Source organism: Pristiophorus japonicus, chromosome 21, assembly GCF_044704955.1.
Source record: "Pristiophorus japonicus isolate sPriJap1 chromosome 21, sPriJap1.hap1, whole genome shotgun sequence".
Classification (NCBI taxonomy): domain Eukaryota; kingdom Metazoa; phylum Chordata; class Chondrichthyes; family Pristiophoridae; genus Pristiophorus; species Pristiophorus japonicus.
The window spans coordinates 37994268-38012877 of NC_091997.1; the positions used below are offsets into that span (position 1 = coordinate 37994268).

Genomic DNA, 18610 nt, shown 5'->3' on the forward strand with positions numbered 1-18610 from the left:
CCCTGCTTTTGTACTCCATACCTCTCGCAATGAAGGCCAACATTCCATTCGCCTTCCTGATTACCTGCTGCACCTGCAAACTAACTTTTGGGGCACCGGAGGGACTGGAGTGCATCATCACGCCCGGCAACCAAATTTTAATTTGATTTTATGTTTTTAAGTTAATTTGTTTTAATTGCCGGACTGTGGCAGGGGGTGGCTTTTAGTGTCCCCCTCCCCTTTATAGGGGGCACTTGGAGAAAAAAAATGTTTTTGTGCCCAAAAATAAAACCAAAAAAAAAAGGGCCTGTAAATGTTTGGTGTTTCCCCCAGATCGGGGGGGGGGGGGGGGGCACGGTTTAATGTTTTTTGTTTACTCCCAAAAAGAGTTTCATGCATAAGGGGCAGAGGTTTCCGTAGTGTAGTGGTTATCACGTTTGCTTTACATGTGAAAGGTCCCTGGTTCAATCCCAGGCAGAAACATTATATGGCACCGATTAATGTTTATGTTTTACAGGTAAACTCCAAAAGAGTTTCATGCACAAGGGCCCCCAGATCGGGGGGCATGGTTTAATGTTTTTTGTTTGCTCCTAAAAGAGTTTCATGCACAAGGACCCCCAGGTCCCTCTGCACCGCAGCATGTTATAATTTCTCCCCATTCAAATAATATTCCCTTTTACTGTTTTTTTCCCCAAGGTGGATGACATCACATTTTCCGACATTGTATTCCATCTGCCAAATCTAAATTTGTTTGCAGCCTCTCTGTGTCCTCTACACAACCCGCTTTCCCACTAATCTTTGTGTCATCTGCAAATTTTGTTACACTACACTCTGTCCCCTCTTCCAGATCATCTATGTATATTGTAAACAGTTGTGGTCCCAGCACCGATCCCTGTGGCACACCACTAACCACTGATTTCCAACCCGAAAAGGACCCATTTATCCTGACTCTCTGCTTTCTGTTAGCCAGCCAATTCTCTATCCATGCGAATACATTTCCACTGACTCCGCGTACCTTTATCTTCTGCAGTAACCTTTTGTGTGGCACCTTATCGAATGCCTTTTGAAAATCTAAATACATCACATCCATCGGTACACCTCTAGATTGGGTCTTTGCCTGCTTCTGAAATCCTCGCACATTGTCGCGCAATTTCAAACCTTGCACGTTATCTACTTGATTGGTATTTGTTACATGGTCACCTGTCTTGGAATTAGTTGGTGATCGCTGGTAAACTCATTCAAGTAAAGCAGGCCAGATATTGTCATGCACACAGTGAGAAGATTTAAGCGGAATTTATTGCTATAGCCAGTGACATATTTTTAAAGTACAGAGTTAATATTCATCAGCTTCACACATCCAACTTTGTGCAAAGTCTGGCTTTGTGACACAGTCCAGCCTCCATCTCATCAGTGAGTGTGTCAGAGAGTATCAGAGTGTGTCAGAGAGTGTCAGAGTGCGTCAAATAGTGTCAGAGTGTGTCAAATAGTGTCAGAGTGTATCAGAGTGTGTCAAATAGTGTCAGATAGTGTCGGAGTGTGTCAGAGAGTGAGGCCATACAGCAGAGGGAAGCTGGCCGGGACAATTACACTCGACCTGTGTGCTATCCTCCTTAAAACATCTTCCCCTACTCGATACTGCCTTTCCCCCCACCCCAGCACCCACCACCCCCTGCCACAGTCCCACCTTGCTCTCCCCCACCTCCCCAGCCCAGCTACCTCCGCTATTTCCCAGCCCTGTTGTCCCTCCCACACCCACCCTGCCACCACCCCTCCCCCCGTACGTGGGATTATAGCAACTGACAAACCAATCGACTCCGAAAAAAAGACTCCGATTTCAATAGTGAATTTTACAAACTCAGGATGTCCCAAAGCGCTTTACAGCCAATAAAATACTTATTTTGGAGTGTTGTCACTGTTGCAATTTAGGAAATGCAGCAACTAATTTGCACACAGCAAGCTCTCACAAACAGCAATGATAATGACCAGATAATCTGTTTTTGTTATGTTGATTGAGGGATAAATATTGGCCCCAGGACACCGGGGAGAACTCCCCTGATCTTCTTCAAAATAGTGCCAAGGGGTCTTTATGTCTACCTGAGAGGGCAGGCGGGGCCTCGGTTTATCATGTCATCAGAAAAACTGCCCCTCCGACAGTGCAGCGCTCCCTCAGTACTGCCCCTCCGACAGTGTGGCACTCCCTCAGTACTGCCCCTCCGACAGTGCAGTGCTCCCTCAGTACTGCCTCTCCGACAGTGAAGTGCTCCCTCAGTACTGCCCCTCTGACAGTGCAGCACTCCCCCAGTACTGTCCCTCCAACAGTGCAGTGCTCTCTCAGTACTGCCCCTCCGACAGTGCGGCGCTCCCTCAATACTGCCTCTCTGACAGTGCACGCTCCCTCAGTACTGCCCCTCCAACTGTGCAGCGCTCCCTCAGTACTGCCCCTCCGACAGTGTGGCGCTCCCTCAGTACTGCCCCTCCGACAGTGCAGCGCTCCCTCAGTACTATCCCTCCAACAGTGCAGCGCTCCCTCAGTACTGCCCCTCCGACAGTGCTGCACTCTCTCAGTACTATCCCTCCAACAGTGCAGCGCTCCCTCAGTACTGCCCCTCCGACAGTGCTGCACTCCCTCAGTACTGCCCCTCTGACAGTGCAGTGTTCCCTCGGTACTGCCCCTTTGACAGTGCGGCACTCCCTCAATACTGCACTGGGAATGCCGGCCTAGATTATGGGCTCAAGTGTCTGGAGTGGGGCTTGAACCCACAATTTTACGTAAGAACACAAGAAATAGGAGCAGGAGTAGGCCATATGGCCCCTCGAGCCTGCTCCGCCATTTAAAAGTTCATAGCTGATCTGATCATGGACTCAGTTCCACTTCCCCACCCACTCCCCAGAACCCCTTATTCCCTTATCATTTAAGAAACTGTCTATTTCTGTCTTAAATTTATTCAATGTCCCAGCTTCCACAGCTCTCTGAGGCAGCAAATTCCACAGATTAACAACCCTCTGAGAGAAGAAATTTCTCATGTTTTAAATGGGCGGCCCCTTATTCTAAGATCATGCCCTCTAGTTCTAGTCTCCATCAGTGGAAACATCCTCTGCATCCATCCTGTCAAGCCCCCTCATAATCTTATACGTTCAATATCACCTGAATTCTTCTAAATTCCAATGAGTAGAGGCCTAACCTACTCAACCTTTCCTCATAAGTCAACCCCCTCATCCCCGGAATCAACCCAGTGAACCTTCTCTGAACTGCCTCCAAAGCAAGTATATCCTTTTGTAAATATGGAAACCAAAACTGCACAGTATTCCAGGTGTGGCCCCACCAACACCCTGTATAACTGTAGCAAGACTTCCCTGCTTTTATACTCCATCCCGTTTGCAATAAAGGCCAAGATACCATTGGCCTTCCTGATCACTTGCTGTACCTGCATACTAACCTTTTGTGTTTCATGCACATGTACCCCCAGGTCCCGCTGTACTGCAGCACTTTGTAATCTTTCTCTCTTTAAATAATAACTTGCTCTTTGATTTTTTTCTGCAAAGTGCAAGACCTCACACTTTCCAACATTATACTCCATCTGCCAAATTTTTGCCCACTCACTTAGCCTGTCTGTGTCCTTTTGCAGATTTTTTGTGTCCTCCTCAGACATTGCATTTCCTCCCATTTTTGTATCGTCAGCAAACTTGGTTACGTTATGTTAGATTGTAAATAATTGGGGTCCCAGCACTGATCCCTGCAGCACCCCACTAGTTACTGGTTACCAACCAGAGAATGAACCATTTCTCCCAACTCTCTGTTTTCTGTTAGTTAGCCAATCCTCTATCCATGTTAATATATTACCCCCAACCCCGTGAACATTTATCTTGTGCAGTAACCTTTTATGTGGCACCTTGTCAAATGCCTGCTGGAAGTCCAAATACACAACATCCACTGGTTCCCTTTTATCCACACTGTTCGTTATATACTCAAAAAACTTCAGCAAATTTGTCAAACATGAGTTTCTGTTTGTTATTACTCTTTACAACTACCAGAGGACTCATCCCCTGGAGTCCCAACGGATCCCATAATCCCTTGGGAGCACAGGTATTTAAGGAGGCTTCACAGTTTGGAGAGGCACTCTGGAGACCTGCAATAAAAGACTAAGGTCACACTTTACTTTGAGCTCACAGTGTTCAATCTGACTCTTTCTCCATACACAACTGGCGATGAGATACAGATAGCGAACCCAAAGATGCAGAGAATAGTGGGCATCCTGGAGAAATTCTTGGAGGGAGAAGATTGGGAAACTTTTGTGGAGCGACTCGACCAATACTTCGTGGCCAATGAGCTAGATGGGGAAGAGAGCGCTGCCAAACGAAGCGCGATCCTCCTCAACGTCTGTGGGGCACCAACGTATGGCCTCAGGAAGAATCTGCTCACTCCAGCGAAACCCAGGGCGAAATCGTACGACGATTTGTGCACATTGGTCCGAGAGCATCTGAACCCGAAGGAAAGCATTCTGATGGCGAGGTACCAGTTATACACCTACAAATGATCTGAAGGCCAGGAAACATAGAAACATAGAAAATAGGTGCAGGAGTAGGCCATTCGGCCCTTCGAGCCTGCACCGCCATTCAATGAGTTCATGGCTGAACATGCAACTTCAGTACCCCATTCCTGCTTGTGACGAGTTATGTCACCGAGCTAAGACGCCTTGCAGAACATTGCAAATTTGAAGGACATTTGGAGCACCTGCTCAAGGGACTTTTTCGTACTTGGCATTGACGACGAAACCATACTTCGCAAATTTTTGACTGTAGAGACCCCAACCTTGAGTAAGGTCATAGCGATGGCCCAGGCGTTCATTGCCACAATTGACAATATGAAGCAAATCTCTCAGCATACAAGTATTGTGAACAGTGATGTTGTTTTTGAATCGTAACGTACAGGGCAGGTCACACATACCTGCAGCTACACATCCGCAGATGTCTCAGAGTCCACCATCAAGGGTGATGAATGCAAGGCCATTAACACCTTGTTGGCGCTGCGGGGGTGATCATCATTTCCATTCATGCCGATTCAACGAGTATGTTTTCAAGGGCTGTGGAACAATGGGACACCTCCAACGAGTGTGCAGGCGAGCTACAAAGCCTGTTAAACCTGCAAACCACCATGTTGCAGAGGAGGACAGATCCACGGAGGATCACAACGAACTAGAGCCTCAGATCGAGGAGGCAGAGGTACATGGGGTGCAGACATTCACCACGAATTGTCCCCTGATAATGCTGAATGTTGAACTAAATGGACTCCCAGTGTCAATGAACTTGGACACAGGCACGAGCCAGTCCATCATGGGCAAAAAGACTTTTGAAAGGTTGCAAGGCCTCAAGGCCAGTCTTAACTCCAGTTCGCACAAAACTAAGAACTTACACGAAAGAACTGAATCCTGTAATCGGCAGTGCTACTGTAAAAGTCTCCTACGATGGAGCGGTGCACAAGCTACCACTCTGGGTGGCACCGGGCGATGGTCCCACGCTGCTCAGCAGGAGCTGGCTGGGAAAGATACGCTGGAACTGGGACGATGTCCGAGCGCTATCGCCCGCTGACGACACTTCTTGTGCCCATGTCTTAAACAAATTTTCTTCGCAGTTCGAACCAGGCATCGGGAAATTACAAGGAGCAAAAGTGCAGATCCACCTAATTTCGGGGGCGCGACCCATCCATCACAAGGCAAGAGCATACCTGATGAGAGAAAGGGTAGAGATCGAGCTTGACCGGCTTCAAATAGAGTGCATCATTTCCCCGATCGAATTCAACGAGTGGGCTAGTCCTATCGTCCCAGTCCTCAAGGGAGATGGCACCATCAGAATTTGTGGTGATTACAAAGTAACTATCAAAATCAAAGCACATGGTATTGGAGGTAATGTACTGACGTGGATAGAGAACTGGTTGGCAGACAGAAAGCAGAGAGTCTGGATAAATGGGTCCTTCTCAGAATGGCAGGCAGTGACTAGTGGAGTGCTGCAGGGCTCAGTGCTGGGACCTCAGCTCTTTACAATATACATTAACGATTTAGATGAAGGAATTGAGTGTAACATCTCCAAGTTTGCGGATGACACTAAACTAGGTGGTAGTGTGAGTTGTGAGGAGGATGCTAAGAGGCTGCAGGGTGACTTGGACAAGTTAGGTGAGTGGGCAAATGCATGGCCGATGCAGTATAATGTGGATAAATGTGAGGTTATCCATTTTGGGGGCAAAAACATGAAGGCAGAATATTATCTGGATGGCGGCAGATTAGGAAAAGGGGAGGTGCAACGAGACCTGGGTGTCATGGTTCATCAATCATTGAAAGTTGGCATACAGGTACAGCAGGCAGTAAAGAAGGCAAATGGTATGTTGGTCTTCATAGCTAGGGGATTTGAGTACAGGAGCAGGGAGGTCTTACTGCAGTTGTACAGGGCCTTAGTGAGGCCTCACCTGGAATATTGTCTTCAGTTTTCGTCTCCTAATCTGAGGAAGGACTTTCTTGCTATTGAGGGAGTGCAGCAAAGGTTCACCAGACTGATTCCAGGGATGGCTGGGCTGTCATATGAGGAGAGACTGGATCAACTGGGCCTTTATTCACTGGAGTTTAGAAGGATGAGAGAGGATCTCATAGAAATGTATTAGATTTTGAAGGGACTGGACAGGTTAGATGCGGGAAGAATGTTCCCGATGTTGGGGAAGTCCAGAACCAAGGGGACATAGTCTTAGGATAAGGGGTAGGCCATTTAGGACCGAGATGAGGAGAAACTTCTTCACTCAGAGTTGTTAACCTATGGAATTCCCTGCCACAGAGAGTTGTTGATGCCAGGTCATTGGATATATTCAAGAGGGAGTTAGATATGGCCCTTACGGCTAAGGGGATCAAGGGGTATGAGAGAAAGCAGGAAAGGGGTACTGAGGGAATGATCAGCCATCTTATTGAATGGCGGTGCAGGCTTGAAGGGCAGAATGGCCTACTTCTGCACCTATTTTCTGTGTTTCTATGCTTCTAATTGTTTCTCCCTGCAGGACCAATACCCACTACCAAAGGCTGACGACCTCTTTGCAACGCTGGCAGGAGGAAAGAAGTTCACGAAGCTGGATCCGACTTCAGCCAACATGACGCAGGAACTGGAGGAATTATCAAAGGCCCTCACCTGCATCAACACACACAAAGGTCTTTTTATTTATAACAGATGCCCGTTTGGAATCCGATTGGCGGCGGCATTCCAGAGAAACATGGAAAATTTAATGAAGTCGGTCCCGCACACCGTGGTCTTCCAGGACGACATCATAGTCACAGGTGGAAACATAGCCGAGCATCTGCAGAACCTGGAGGAGGTTCTTAGTTGACTCAACCGTGGGGCTCAGGTTAAAAAGCTGGAAGTGCGTTTTCCTGGCGCCTGAAGTGGAGTTCCTGGGAAGGAGGATTGCAGCGGATGGCATCAGGCCCACCAACGCGAAGACGGAGGCAATCGAGAACGCACCGAGGACACATAATGTGATGGAGCTGCGGTCATTTCTGGGACTCCTGAGCTACTTTGGTAACTTCTTACCGGGTCTCAGCACACTGTTAGAACCACTGCATGTCTTACTACAAAAAGGAGATGAATGGGTTTGGGGCAAAAGCCAAGAAAATGCCTTTGTAAAAGCGAGAAAATTGTTTTGCTCAAACAAATTGCTTGTGTTGTATGATCCATGTAAGCGTTTGGTACTAGCATCATCATATGGCATCAGGTGTGTATTGCAACAAGCTAATGATTTTGGGAAACTGCAACCAGTTGCTTATGCATCCAGGAGTCTGTCTAAGGCTGAGAGAGCCTACAGCATGATTGAGGAAGAAGCGTTAGCGTGTGTCGATGGGGTAAAGAAATTGCATCAATACCTGTTTGGGCTAAAATTCAAATTGGAAACTGACCATAAGTCACTTATATCCCTGTTCTCCGCGAGTAAAAGGATAAATACCAATGCCTCGGCCCACATCCAGAGATGGGCGCTCAAGTTGTCCGCATACAACTACGCCATCCGCCACAGGACAGGCACAGAAAACTGCGCTGATACACTCAGTATGCTGCCATTGCCCACCACGGGAGTGGAAAAGGCGCAGCCCGCAGATCTAGCCATGGTTATGGAAGCATTCGAGAGTGGGAATCACCCGTCACTGCCTGGCAGATCAAAACCGGGACAAGCCAGGACCCCTTATTATCTCTGTGTGCTTCACGGGAGCTGGTCCAATGTCCCAGTGGAAATGCAGGAAGAGATAAAGCCGTTCCAGCGGCGCAAAGATGAAATGTCTATACAGGCAGACTGCCTTCTGTGGGGCAATCGAGTAGTGGTCCCCAAGAAGGGCAGAGACACTTCATCAATGTCCTCCACAGTACCCACCCAGGCATCGTAATGATGAAAGCGATAGCCAGATCCCACGTGTAGTGGCCCGGTATTGATGCGGACTTAGAGTCCTGCGTTCACAGATGTAATACATGCTCGCAGTTAAGCAATGTACCCAGGGAGGCGTCGCTAAGTTTATGGTCCTAGCCCTCCAAACCGTGGTCTAGGGTGCACGTCGACTATGCAGGCCCGTTCTTGGGTAAAATGTTCCTTGTGGTTGTAGACGCGTACTCCAAGTGGATTGAATGTGAGATAATGTCGGCTAGCTCATCCGCTGCCACTACTGAAAGCCTGTGGGCCATGTTTGCCACACATGGCTTACCCGATGTCCTGGTAAGCGACAACAGGCCATGTTTTACCAGTGCTGAGTTCAAAGAATTCATGACCCATAACGGGATCAAACATGTCACATCTGCCCCGTTTAAACCAGCGTCCAATGGTCAGGCAGAGAGAGCAGTGCAAACCATCAAGCAAGGCTTGAAGAGGGTAACTGAAGGCTCACTGCAGACTCGCCTATCCTGAGTCCTGCTTAGCTACCGCACGAGACCCCACTCACTCACTGGGATCCCAACTGCTGAATTGCTCATGAAAAGAGCACAAGACAAGGCTCTCGTTAGTTCAGCCTGATCTACATGAACAGGTAGAGAGCAGGCGGCTTCAACAAAGTAAATATTATGATAGCGCAAATGTGTCACGTGAGATTGAAATCAATGATCCTGTATTTGTATTAAATTATGGACAAGGTCCCAAGTGGCTTCCCGGCACTGTCATGACCAAAGAGGGGAGCAGGGTGTTTCGGGTCAAACTTTCAAATGGACTCATTCACCGGAAACACTTGGACCAAATCAAACTCAGATTCACGGACTATCCTGAGCAACCCACCTTGGACCCTACCTTTTTTGATCCCCCAACATACACACCAGTGGCAACCGGCACCACGGTTGATTACGAAGCAGAACCCATCATCCACAGCAGCCCAGCAGGGTCCAACAAACCAGGCAGCCCAGCAAGGCCAGCTGCACAGCAGCCCAGCGAGGGCCCAACAAATGATTCAACAATACCAGCTTTCACACCGAGGCGATCAACCAGGGCAAGAGGGTTCCCAGATTGTAAATAGTTACACTAATGACTTTGGGGTGCGGGGGGGCAGGGGAGAGTGTTGTTAATTATGTAAGCTTATATTTACTATGTACAGCCACTAGAGGGCTCATCCCCTGGAGTCCCAAGGGATCCCATAATCCCTTGGGAGTACAGGTATTTAAGGAGGCTTCACAGGTTGGAGAGGCACTCTGGAGACCTGCAATAAAAGACTACGGTCACACTTTACTTTGAGCTCACAGTGATCAGTCTGACTTTCTCCATACACAACACCATTCATAAATCCATGCTGACTCTGCCTGACCGAATTTTGCTTTTCCAAATGTCCTGCTGCTGCTTCTTTAATAATGGACTCCAACATTTCCCAACCACAGATGTTAGGCTAACTGGTCTATAGTTTCCTGCTTTTTGTCTGCCTCCTAGGGCCGTTACATTTGCAGTTTTCCAATCTGCTGGGACCTCCCCAGAATTTTCTGAGGGAACATCACGAGGCAGCCGGAGTATTGAACACAATGTAAACATCTACATGTATGATTTCAGTTTGAGACTAAGTGATATGAGAAACAGTACGCTGGCCAGCGGAGACACGAAGCAGAGCAAAGTGTTGAGTTGGAGAGTGGGATCATGGAGGAGCTGGGGTGTTAGGACGCCTCGCCGAGCTGCTGATCCTTGGGGAGCCTCCCTCTGCGCTCACAAATCTCCTCCTCCATCGCTGCCGCTGTAAATCAGGACAGATTGTTAATCCGAGGCAGGGGTGGTGGATAAAACAATCGCTGCAGGTTAACCCTTCCAATCTGGACCATACCGTGGGACTGCCAGCCTGGAATTCCTGGGCTCCGGTAGTTCGGAAAACACAATTTCCACCTGAGGGGGCGGGAGTGTGGGATGGAGCCGGTTACAGATGGATTTTTGTGGGGAGCTGTGGGTGGAGCTTATGTTCTCCCTCCCCCCATGTCAACGGAGCTTGTCTGGGGAGAGTTCCGGGATCTGCAGGGAATTCTGTCCCAAATAAGGCCTCGGAGAACTCATGCCGACTGAGCCAGTGTGGCTCTTGGTGTGAGTCAGTGTGGATGTGTCCGCTCAGGCAGGAGGGTCTGTGTCTCCTGGACAGTCTGTGCTGCCCTGCCCTGTCCCCGGGGTCACTGGACAGTCTGTGCCGCCCTGTCCTGTCCTGCCCCCGGGGGTCACTGGACAGTCTGTGCTGCCCTGCCCTGCCCCCGGGGTCAATGGACAGTCTGTGCTGCCCTGTCCTGTCCTGCCCCCCGGGGTCACTGGACAGTCTGTGCTGCCCTGCCCTGCCCCCGGGGTCACTGGACAGTCTGTGCTGCCCTGCCCCAGGGGGTCACTGGACAGTCTGTGCCGCCCTGTCCTGTCCTGCCCCCGGGGGTCACTGGACAGTCTGTCCCACCCTGCCCTTAGGGGTCACTGGACAATCTGTCCCGCCCTGCCCCAGAGGTCACTGCATGTTCCATTCGGAGCAGAAGATGCAAACTGTGAATTTCTGAATTGCTGATTCTTTCCTCTGCCTCCTTCTATCTCGCTCCCTCTCTCTTCTTGTTCCTCTTCCTCTCTCTCTCCCTCTCCCTCTCATTGGACCAAAACGTTCATAAAAAAGGGAAAAATAGACTATGAGAGAAAACTAGCAAGAAATATAAAAACCAATTGTAAGAACTTCCACAAGTATGTAAACAGTAAGAGAGTTGCAAATGTAAACATTGGCCCCTTAGAGGCTGAGACAGGAGAAATTATGGGGAAAAAAGGAAATGGCAGAAACATTCAACAAATTTTTAGAAGATACAAAAAGCATACCCAAAATGGTGGGAAACCCAGGGTCTAATGAGGGTGAGGAACTTAATGTAATTAATATGTCGAGAAAAAGTACTAGAGAAACCAATGGGACTAAAAGCCGATAAATCCCTTGGACTTGTTGGCCTACATCCTAAGATTCTGAAAGAGGTGGCTGCTGAGATAGTGGATGCATTGGTTTTGATCTTCCAAAATTCCCTGGATTCTGCAACGGTCCCAGCGGATTGGAAGGCAGCAAATGTAACCCTGCTATTCAAGAAAGGAGGGGGAGAGAAAACAGGAAACTACAGGCCAGTTAGCCTGACATTACTCATCAGGAAAATGCTGGAATCCATTGTTAAGGAAGTGGTATCAGGGCACTTAGATAATCATAACATGATTAGGCAGAATCATCATGGTTTTATGAAAGGGAAATCGTGTTTGATAAATTTATTAAGAGTTTTTTGAGGATGTAACTAGCAGGGTAGATAAAGGGCCACCAATGGATGTAGTATATTTGGATTTCCAAAAGGCATTCGATAAGATGCCACATAAAAGGTTATTACACAAGATAAGGACTCATGGGATTGTAGGTAATGTATTAGCATGGATAGAGGATTGGTTAACGGACAGAAAACAGATTCGGGATAAACGGGTCTTTTTCAGGTTGGCAGGCTGTAACTAGTGGGGTACCGCAAGGGTCAGTGCTGGGGCCTCAGCTATTTACAATCTATATTAATGACCTCGATGAAGGGACTGAATGTAATGTATTCAAGTTTGCTGACAATACAAAGCTCGGTGGGACAGTAAACTGTGAGGAGAACACAAAGCGTCTGCAAAGGGATATAGATAGACTGAGTGAGAGGGCAGTGAGGTGGCAGATGGAGTACAATGTGGGGAAATGTGCAGTTCGTCACTTTGGTAGGAAGAATAGAAAAACAGAATATTTTTTAAATGGTGAGAAACTTTTAAATGTTGGTGTTCAGAGAGATTTGGGTGTCCCTTGTACAGGAAACACAGAAAGCCAGTATGCAGGTACAGCAAGCAATAAGGGAGGCAAATGGCATGTTGTCCTTTATTGCAAGAGGGTTGGAGTATAAGAGTAAGGAAGTCTTGCTATCATTGTACAGGGTTCTGGTGAGACCACACCTGGAGTACTGTGCACAGTTTGGGTCTCCTTATCTGAGGAAGGATATATTTGCCTTGGAGGTGGTGCAACGGAGATTCACCAGACTGATCCCTGGGATGAGAGGGTTGTCCTATGAGGAGAGATTGTGTAGAATGAGCCTATACTCTCTGGAGTTTAGAAGAACGAGAGGCGATCTCATTGAAATTCTGAGAGGGATTGACAGGGTAGATGCTGAGAGGTTGTTTCCCCCGGGCTGGGGAGTCTAGAACCAGGGGTCACAGCCTCAGGATAAGGAGTAGGTTTTTTAAGACCGAGATGAGGAGGAATTTCTTCACTCAGAGGGTGGTGAATCTTTGGAATTCTCTGCCCCAGAGGGCTATGGATGCTGAGTCTCTGAATCTATAGATCGATAGATTTTTGGACTCTAGGGGAAACAGAGATATAGAGATTGGGCGGGAAAGTGGAGTTGAGGTCGATGATCATCCACGATTTTATTGAATGGCGGAGCAGGCTCGGGGGGCCGAATGGCCGACCCCTGCTCCTATTTCTTATGTTCTTATGTCCCTCCTTCTTACTGTCTGTCTCTCATTCCCCCTTTCTCTGTAGCTAAGGATACAGTAACGAGTTTCTTATGGGATGTCAGTGGTAAGGATGGACTGACTGGGGAATGGGGCTGTGTAGAAAGATCAGGACCTCTCTCTTACCGCCACTCCCTTCTCGCCATACCTTGCTGTGGAGCAGGTTTCTTCCCATTGGCTGATGGCTCTGCCGGGGACAACTCTCTCAAAGTTTCCTGGGTCGCCTCGGTGTTCTGAACCCGCACGATGCGGGGCGTCTCTGTGGAGAGAATGTAGGAGAGTGAAAGCGATGAGATCTCCGGTGTGAATGTCACAGGGTCGTGGCCGTCTCTGGCCATTTGCATATTGGGCTCAGCAAGTGGAGCTCTGGGCAGCTCCTGCCCACGGGCACGGAGCTGGGCAGCCTACGGCCCACAGACACGGAGCTGGGCAGCCCCTGCCCACGGACACGGAGCTGGGCAGCCTTTTCCCACGGACACGGAGCTGGGCAGCCCCTGCCCATACTCATGGATGCCCAGGCGGGTGGAGCCCTGTGTGTGGATCGCTCTGGCCGTTGCCATGAGTTGGGGGGCTCTGTTGGTAGGGGAGGGCACCAGTGGTTCAGGCCCAACAGGTTATTCCCTGACTGGCCAGCCACAGGCTGAGACAGGTCAGACTCTGGGCAATAGTAACGCAGTGGTTGCTGCGGAAACTGAGGCCGCTGAGCTCAACTGTCGATTTATTCTTCCAAGCCGAGTCTCCCTGATAAAGGTCAGCACCAGGCCTCGCTCCCTGGGGCTCAGTCCCACACCGGGCCCCGCTCCCCGGGGCTCAGTCCCACACCGGGCCCCCCTCCCCGGGGCTCAGTCCCACACCAGGCCCCCCTCCCCGGGGCTCAGTCCCACACCTGGCCCCCCTCCCCGGGGCTCAGTCCCACACTGGGCCCCCCTCCCCGGGGCTCAGTCCCACACCGGGCCCCCCTCCCCGGGGCTCAGTCCCACACCGGGCCCCCCCTCCCTGGGGCTCAGTCCCACACTGGGCCCCCCTCCCCGGGGCTCAGTCCCACACATGGCCCCCCTCCCCGGGGCTCAGTCCCACACATGGCTCCCCTCCCTGGGGCTCAGTCCCACACCGGGCCCCCCTCCCCGGGGCTCAGTCCCACACATGGCTCCCCTCCCCAGGGCTCAGTCCCACACATGGCCCCCCTCCCCAGGGCTCAGTCCCACACTGGGCCCCCCTCCCCCATCACTATCCCATGATACCTGTCCTTCCCACTTACCGGCTTGAAGTTGTGCCGACGCTCTGTGGCTGTGTTTCGGCCGAGGTTTCTGAGCTGTCGGCTGCTCCTTTCCTGTACGGAGAGGCAGCTGAAACTGAGCGTCTGTGTCCGAGGAATCGGAGAGACTGCTATCACACTCCGCCACATCCGGGTTGCTCTCATCCGATAGCAAATCGGTGGACCCGGCTCCGAGCTGGGACTGCACAATGCGCTGAACAGCTGGAACACACACGGTACACATGACCCAAACCACACGGTACACATGACCCAAAACACGCAGTATACACATGACCCAAAACACGCAGTATACACATGACCCAAAACCCATGATACACACATGATGAAACACACAGCTCACATGACCCAAAACACACAGTATACACATGACCCAAAACATGCAGTATACATATGACCCAAAACACAGTGTACACATGGGCCAAAACATGCGGTACATACAATCTAAAACACGCGGTAGGCACGTGGCCTGGAATGAGCTTTCTGTTGACTTCAATGGAAATAGAAATGGGGCGAGATGTAAAACCGTTCGATTCGCTGTCATCCACTTTACAGTATCGCACAAAGTCAAAATGACCCAAAATGTGTTGGGGCAGGCAGGAGCGTAGGGCAGTGAGGAGAATTGCTGGGACACCCACCTTTTACTGACGGAGGTCTGTAAGGGCAGGACGTGGTGGATCGTTTGGGGCTCACGGACCCGTTATCAGCGGAAGGCGATCTCTGCAAACACACAACTTCATTCATTAACCAACTTATAGGAGCAGGAGAAGGCCATTCGGCCCCTCAAGCCTGCGCCGTCATTCAATGAGATCATGGATGATCTGTACCTCAACTCCATTTATCCGCCATAGTTCTGTAACCCTTAATAACCTTCCCCAACAAAAATCTACCGATTTCAGTCTGGAAAGTTCCAATTGCCCCCCAGCACCCACAGCCTCCTGGGCAGGGAGTTCCAGATTCCCACTGCCCTTTGTGTGACATCACCCCTGAACGGCCTGGCTCTAAGCTTATATTCCCTCATCGGGAAATCAATTAGACTGTGTAATGGAGCTGGGGCAGGACAAAGCAGAACAATTGGCACAAGAACCCAGGTGCGAACCCGAATCGTTTCAAAATAGATTGGGAAAATCACTCAAGAAATGACTTTAAAACAACAGAATCAATTTCCTTAATCAAATTAAAGCCCCTTGGACCAGGAGAGCAGGGCCCGGTGTGGGACTGAGCCCCGGGGAGCGGGGCCCGGTGTGGGACTGAGACCCGGGGAGCGGGACCCGGTGTGGGACTGAGCCCCGAGGAACGGGGCCCGGTGTGGGACTGAGCCCCGGGGAGGGGGGCCCGGTGTGGGACTGAGCCCCGGGGAGGGGGGCCCGGTGTGGGACTGAGCCCCGGGGAGCGGGGCCCGGTGTGGGACTGAGCCCCGGGGAGCGGGACCCGGTGTGGGACTGAGCCCCGAGGAGCGGGGCCCGGTGTGGGACTGAGCCCCGGGGAGGGGGGCCCGGTGTGGGACTGAGCCCCGGGGAGGGGGGCCCGGTGTGGGACTGAGCCCCGGGGAGGGGGGCCCGGTGTGGGACTGAGCCCCGGGGAGGGGGGCCCGGTGTGGGACTGAGCCCCGGGGAGCGGGGCCTGGTGTGGGACTGAGCCCCGGGGAGCGGGGCCCGGTGTGGGACTGAGCCCCGGGGAGCGGGGCCCGGTGTGGGACTGAGCCCCGGGGAGCGGGAGAGGTGCAGGAGAATTGTTTCTGTGACTCTATGACAGGAGGGACGGTCAGCAAGGCATCGGTCTGCAAACAGTAGGGTATTTACAGACTCTACATAACCCGGTCCCGAGGTTAATGAGATGAGACTGACCTGATGTGGCGACGATTCCTCTTCTAGAAAAAAAAAAGATAAAAGATGAGTAGGCCAATAAATATATTCCCCTCCCTGCGCGGTAACCGTGCGCCCCACTGAGACGCAGCGCTGGGTCCATGGTCATACCCGCTACCACCCAGCCCTTCACCCAGACTCTACATTGAGCCCCCACAGACTAATCCTTTCGCTCCTGCATCGCACGGAATGGTGAGCACGTTGTGTGTCAATCGCATGGGGCAACGCAGCGAGTTGTTGTGATCAGGAACGCGTTGCCTGACAGGGCGGTGGGAGCAGATTCAATAGTGACTTTCAAAATGAAATTGGATAAATAATTGAAACGGAAAAATTTGCCGGGCTGTGGGACTAATGGGATCGCTCTTTCACAGAGCCGGCACAGGCACCGAATGGCCTCCTGTGTGCATTGTGTGATTGCAGGTGATCCCTTCCCGTGACATTGGGTGTCGTGTTACCGCTGTATGTGAGCGAGGGTCCCGGACAAGTCTCCCTGCTCCCCAGAGCCCCCCCAGTGACAGAGCAGGTTACACTGTCTACCCCCCCGGGCTGTGATTGTCCCAGCGGGAGTCTTACGGGTTACCTGGAGACGAGTGATCCGATACCCTGAACAGCGCTGCCGGGGTCGGCCTCCGCCTTCGGATCTACAGAACATAAAGCGGAGACAATTATTGCAGTGACAGTCAGAGAGTCACCCTGAGGTGTCCTTCACACACTTCCAGGGCCTCCATGATCAGCATCTCAATCCAGTCCCGGAACCAAAGCCAGTCCCAGAGCGAGTGGGGTCACTGCTTCACCGGGCCCAGGCCCAACGCAATCCCCGCCCAGGCCCAACGCCTCACCCTCCCCCTCCCCAGGCCCAGCGCACTCCGCGCCCAACACCTCCCCCTCCCCCTCCCCAGGCCCAGCGCACTCAGCGCCCAGGCCCAACACCTCCCCTCCCCCTCCCCAGGCCCAACACAATCCGCACCCAGGCCCATCGCACTCCACGCCCACGCCCACGCCCAGGCCCAACACCTCCCCCTCCCCCTCCCCAGGCCCATCGCACTCCGCGCCCAGGCCCAACACCTTCCCCTCCCCAGGCCCAGCGCACTTCGTGCCCAGGACCAACGCCTCCCCGTCTCACTCTCCAGCCCCCTCCTCCTCCCCCTCCCCAGGCCCCCCCCACTCCCTCAGGGCCCCCTCCCACTCCCCCAGTACCCCTCCCACTCCCCCCAGGCCTCTACCCCTCCCCCAGGGTTGGGGGTTTGGGGTTGGAAACGAGGATGAGAGATTTTATGGCGCGAGGAATGTAAAGGTTGTTTGCTGGCTCCCCGGCGGCCAGTCAATCAATTCCCACAGGGAGGCCCGCTGGGATTGTGGCTCCAGCTCACAGTCACTTATTGAAACATGATCCCATCCCCTCCCCTCTCCCTCATTCCCTCCCCCCTTCCTCCCTCCCCCTCCCTTACCCCTCATTCCCTCCCCTCTCTCCCTCCCCCTTCACTCCCCCACTCTCCCTTACCCCTCACTCCCTCCCCCTCCCTTCCCCCTCTCCTCACTCCCTCCCCCTCCCTTCCCCCTCTCTCCTTCCCCCTCACTCCCTCCCTTCCTCCCCCCTCACTCCCTCACCCCTCTCCTCACTCCCCCCTCATTCCTCCCTCTCTCACCCTTTCCACGGCTCGGGGGTCCAGTTGACCGGGAGTTGCCGGCACCGAGAAGTGGATTTTCTTCCTGTTTTTCGGTTCCATATTCCCGCAGCCCCCCGGCCGTGTGTCGCCAGCGGCGGCTCCGTCTGTCCCGCAGCCTCCGCTCCCCGGTGCTGGCCTCCCTCCGGTGCCCGGTGCTACCCGGGGTCTGTCCCCGCTGTCACAGCCCGGTGCTGGCCCGCTCGGTCCCGGTCAGTGCCCGCTCTGCCCTCCCTCCGCCGCCGCTGTCACGGCCCGGTGCTGATCCCGAGGGCGGCTGCGTGGATCAGTGAGCGAGGGACGGACAGTCTGCACATCGCTCGGGCAATGAAAAGCACCAGGCGGTGCAGGAATGGCAGGCTGGGGGGTGTCTTCACCTCTCTCGCCTCAAGCTGCCTGCCCGGGGAGGGAGTCTCGGAGCTTGCGGCGAGACAGCAATTAGAAATAAATCCCAGCGGCACTTCCCCAGGCTCAGCTCTAATCCTACAGCCGCTGCGGCCGGGCCGCGATTCCATTTCATGGAATGAGTTTGCATCAGTCTCAGCATTTAAGGGCGAATGTCACGTTGCAGTCTTGCATAAACCATGCATGGTCACACTGTGCATTACCGTGCATCGTTAAACTGTGCATAAACCATGCATGGTCACACTGTGCATTACCGTGCATCGTTAAACTGCATAAACCATGCATGGTCACACTGTGCATTACCATGCATCGTTAAACTGCATAAACCATGCATGGTCACACTGTGCATTACCATGCATCGTTAAACTGTGCATAAACCATGCATAGTCACACTGTGCATTACCATGCATGGTCACACTGTGCATTACCATGCATCATAAGA

The 18610-nt window shown here is 52.0% G+C and overlaps 1 protein-coding gene and 1 non-coding gene across 2 annotated transcripts; one reads left to right on the plus strand and one right to left on the minus strand.

Annotated features, from left to right (window-relative positions):
* Window positions 1–389: 389 nt before the first annotated feature.
* trnav-uac (transfer RNA valine (anticodon UAC)) lies at window positions 390–462 on the plus strand. The gene has a single exon. It is a non-coding gene; the product is annotated as a tRNA-Val (tRNA).
* Window positions 463–2871: 2409 nt separating this feature from the next.
* ppp1r1b (protein phosphatase 1, regulatory (inhibitor) subunit 1B) lies at window positions 2872–18238 on the minus strand. The gene is made up of 7 exons (XM_070864647.1): window positions 17746–18238; window positions 16680–16740; window positions 16082–16104; window positions 14873–14954; window positions 14220–14438; window positions 13110–13220; window positions 2872–10187 (listed from the first exon to the last, which is right to left on the minus strand). Exons 1-7 carry the CDS (start codon window positions 17824–17826, stop codon window positions 10111–10113), a joined length of 654 nt encoding a protein of 217 aa, XP_070720748.1. The 5' UTR covers window positions 17827–18238; the 3' UTR covers window positions 2872–10110.
* Between the last annotated feature and the right edge of the window lie 372 nt (window positions 18239–18610).

Bases quoted from the DNA above. Each gene is read 5' to 3' on its own strand.
- ppp1r1b (XM_070864647.1), bottom strand. From the start codon at position 17,826: ATGGAACCGAAAAACAGGAAGAAAATCCACTTCTCGGTGCCGGCAACT. The intron at 16,741-17,745 runs GTGAGAGAGGGA...TATGTTCTGTAG, and splicing joins ACCCCCGAGCCGTGGAAAGG to ATCCGAAGGCGGAGGCCGAC. The intron at 14,955-16,081 runs GTCAGTCTCATC...GTGTGTTTGCAG, and splicing joins AGGAATCGTCGCCACATCAG to AGATCGCCTTCCGCTGATAA.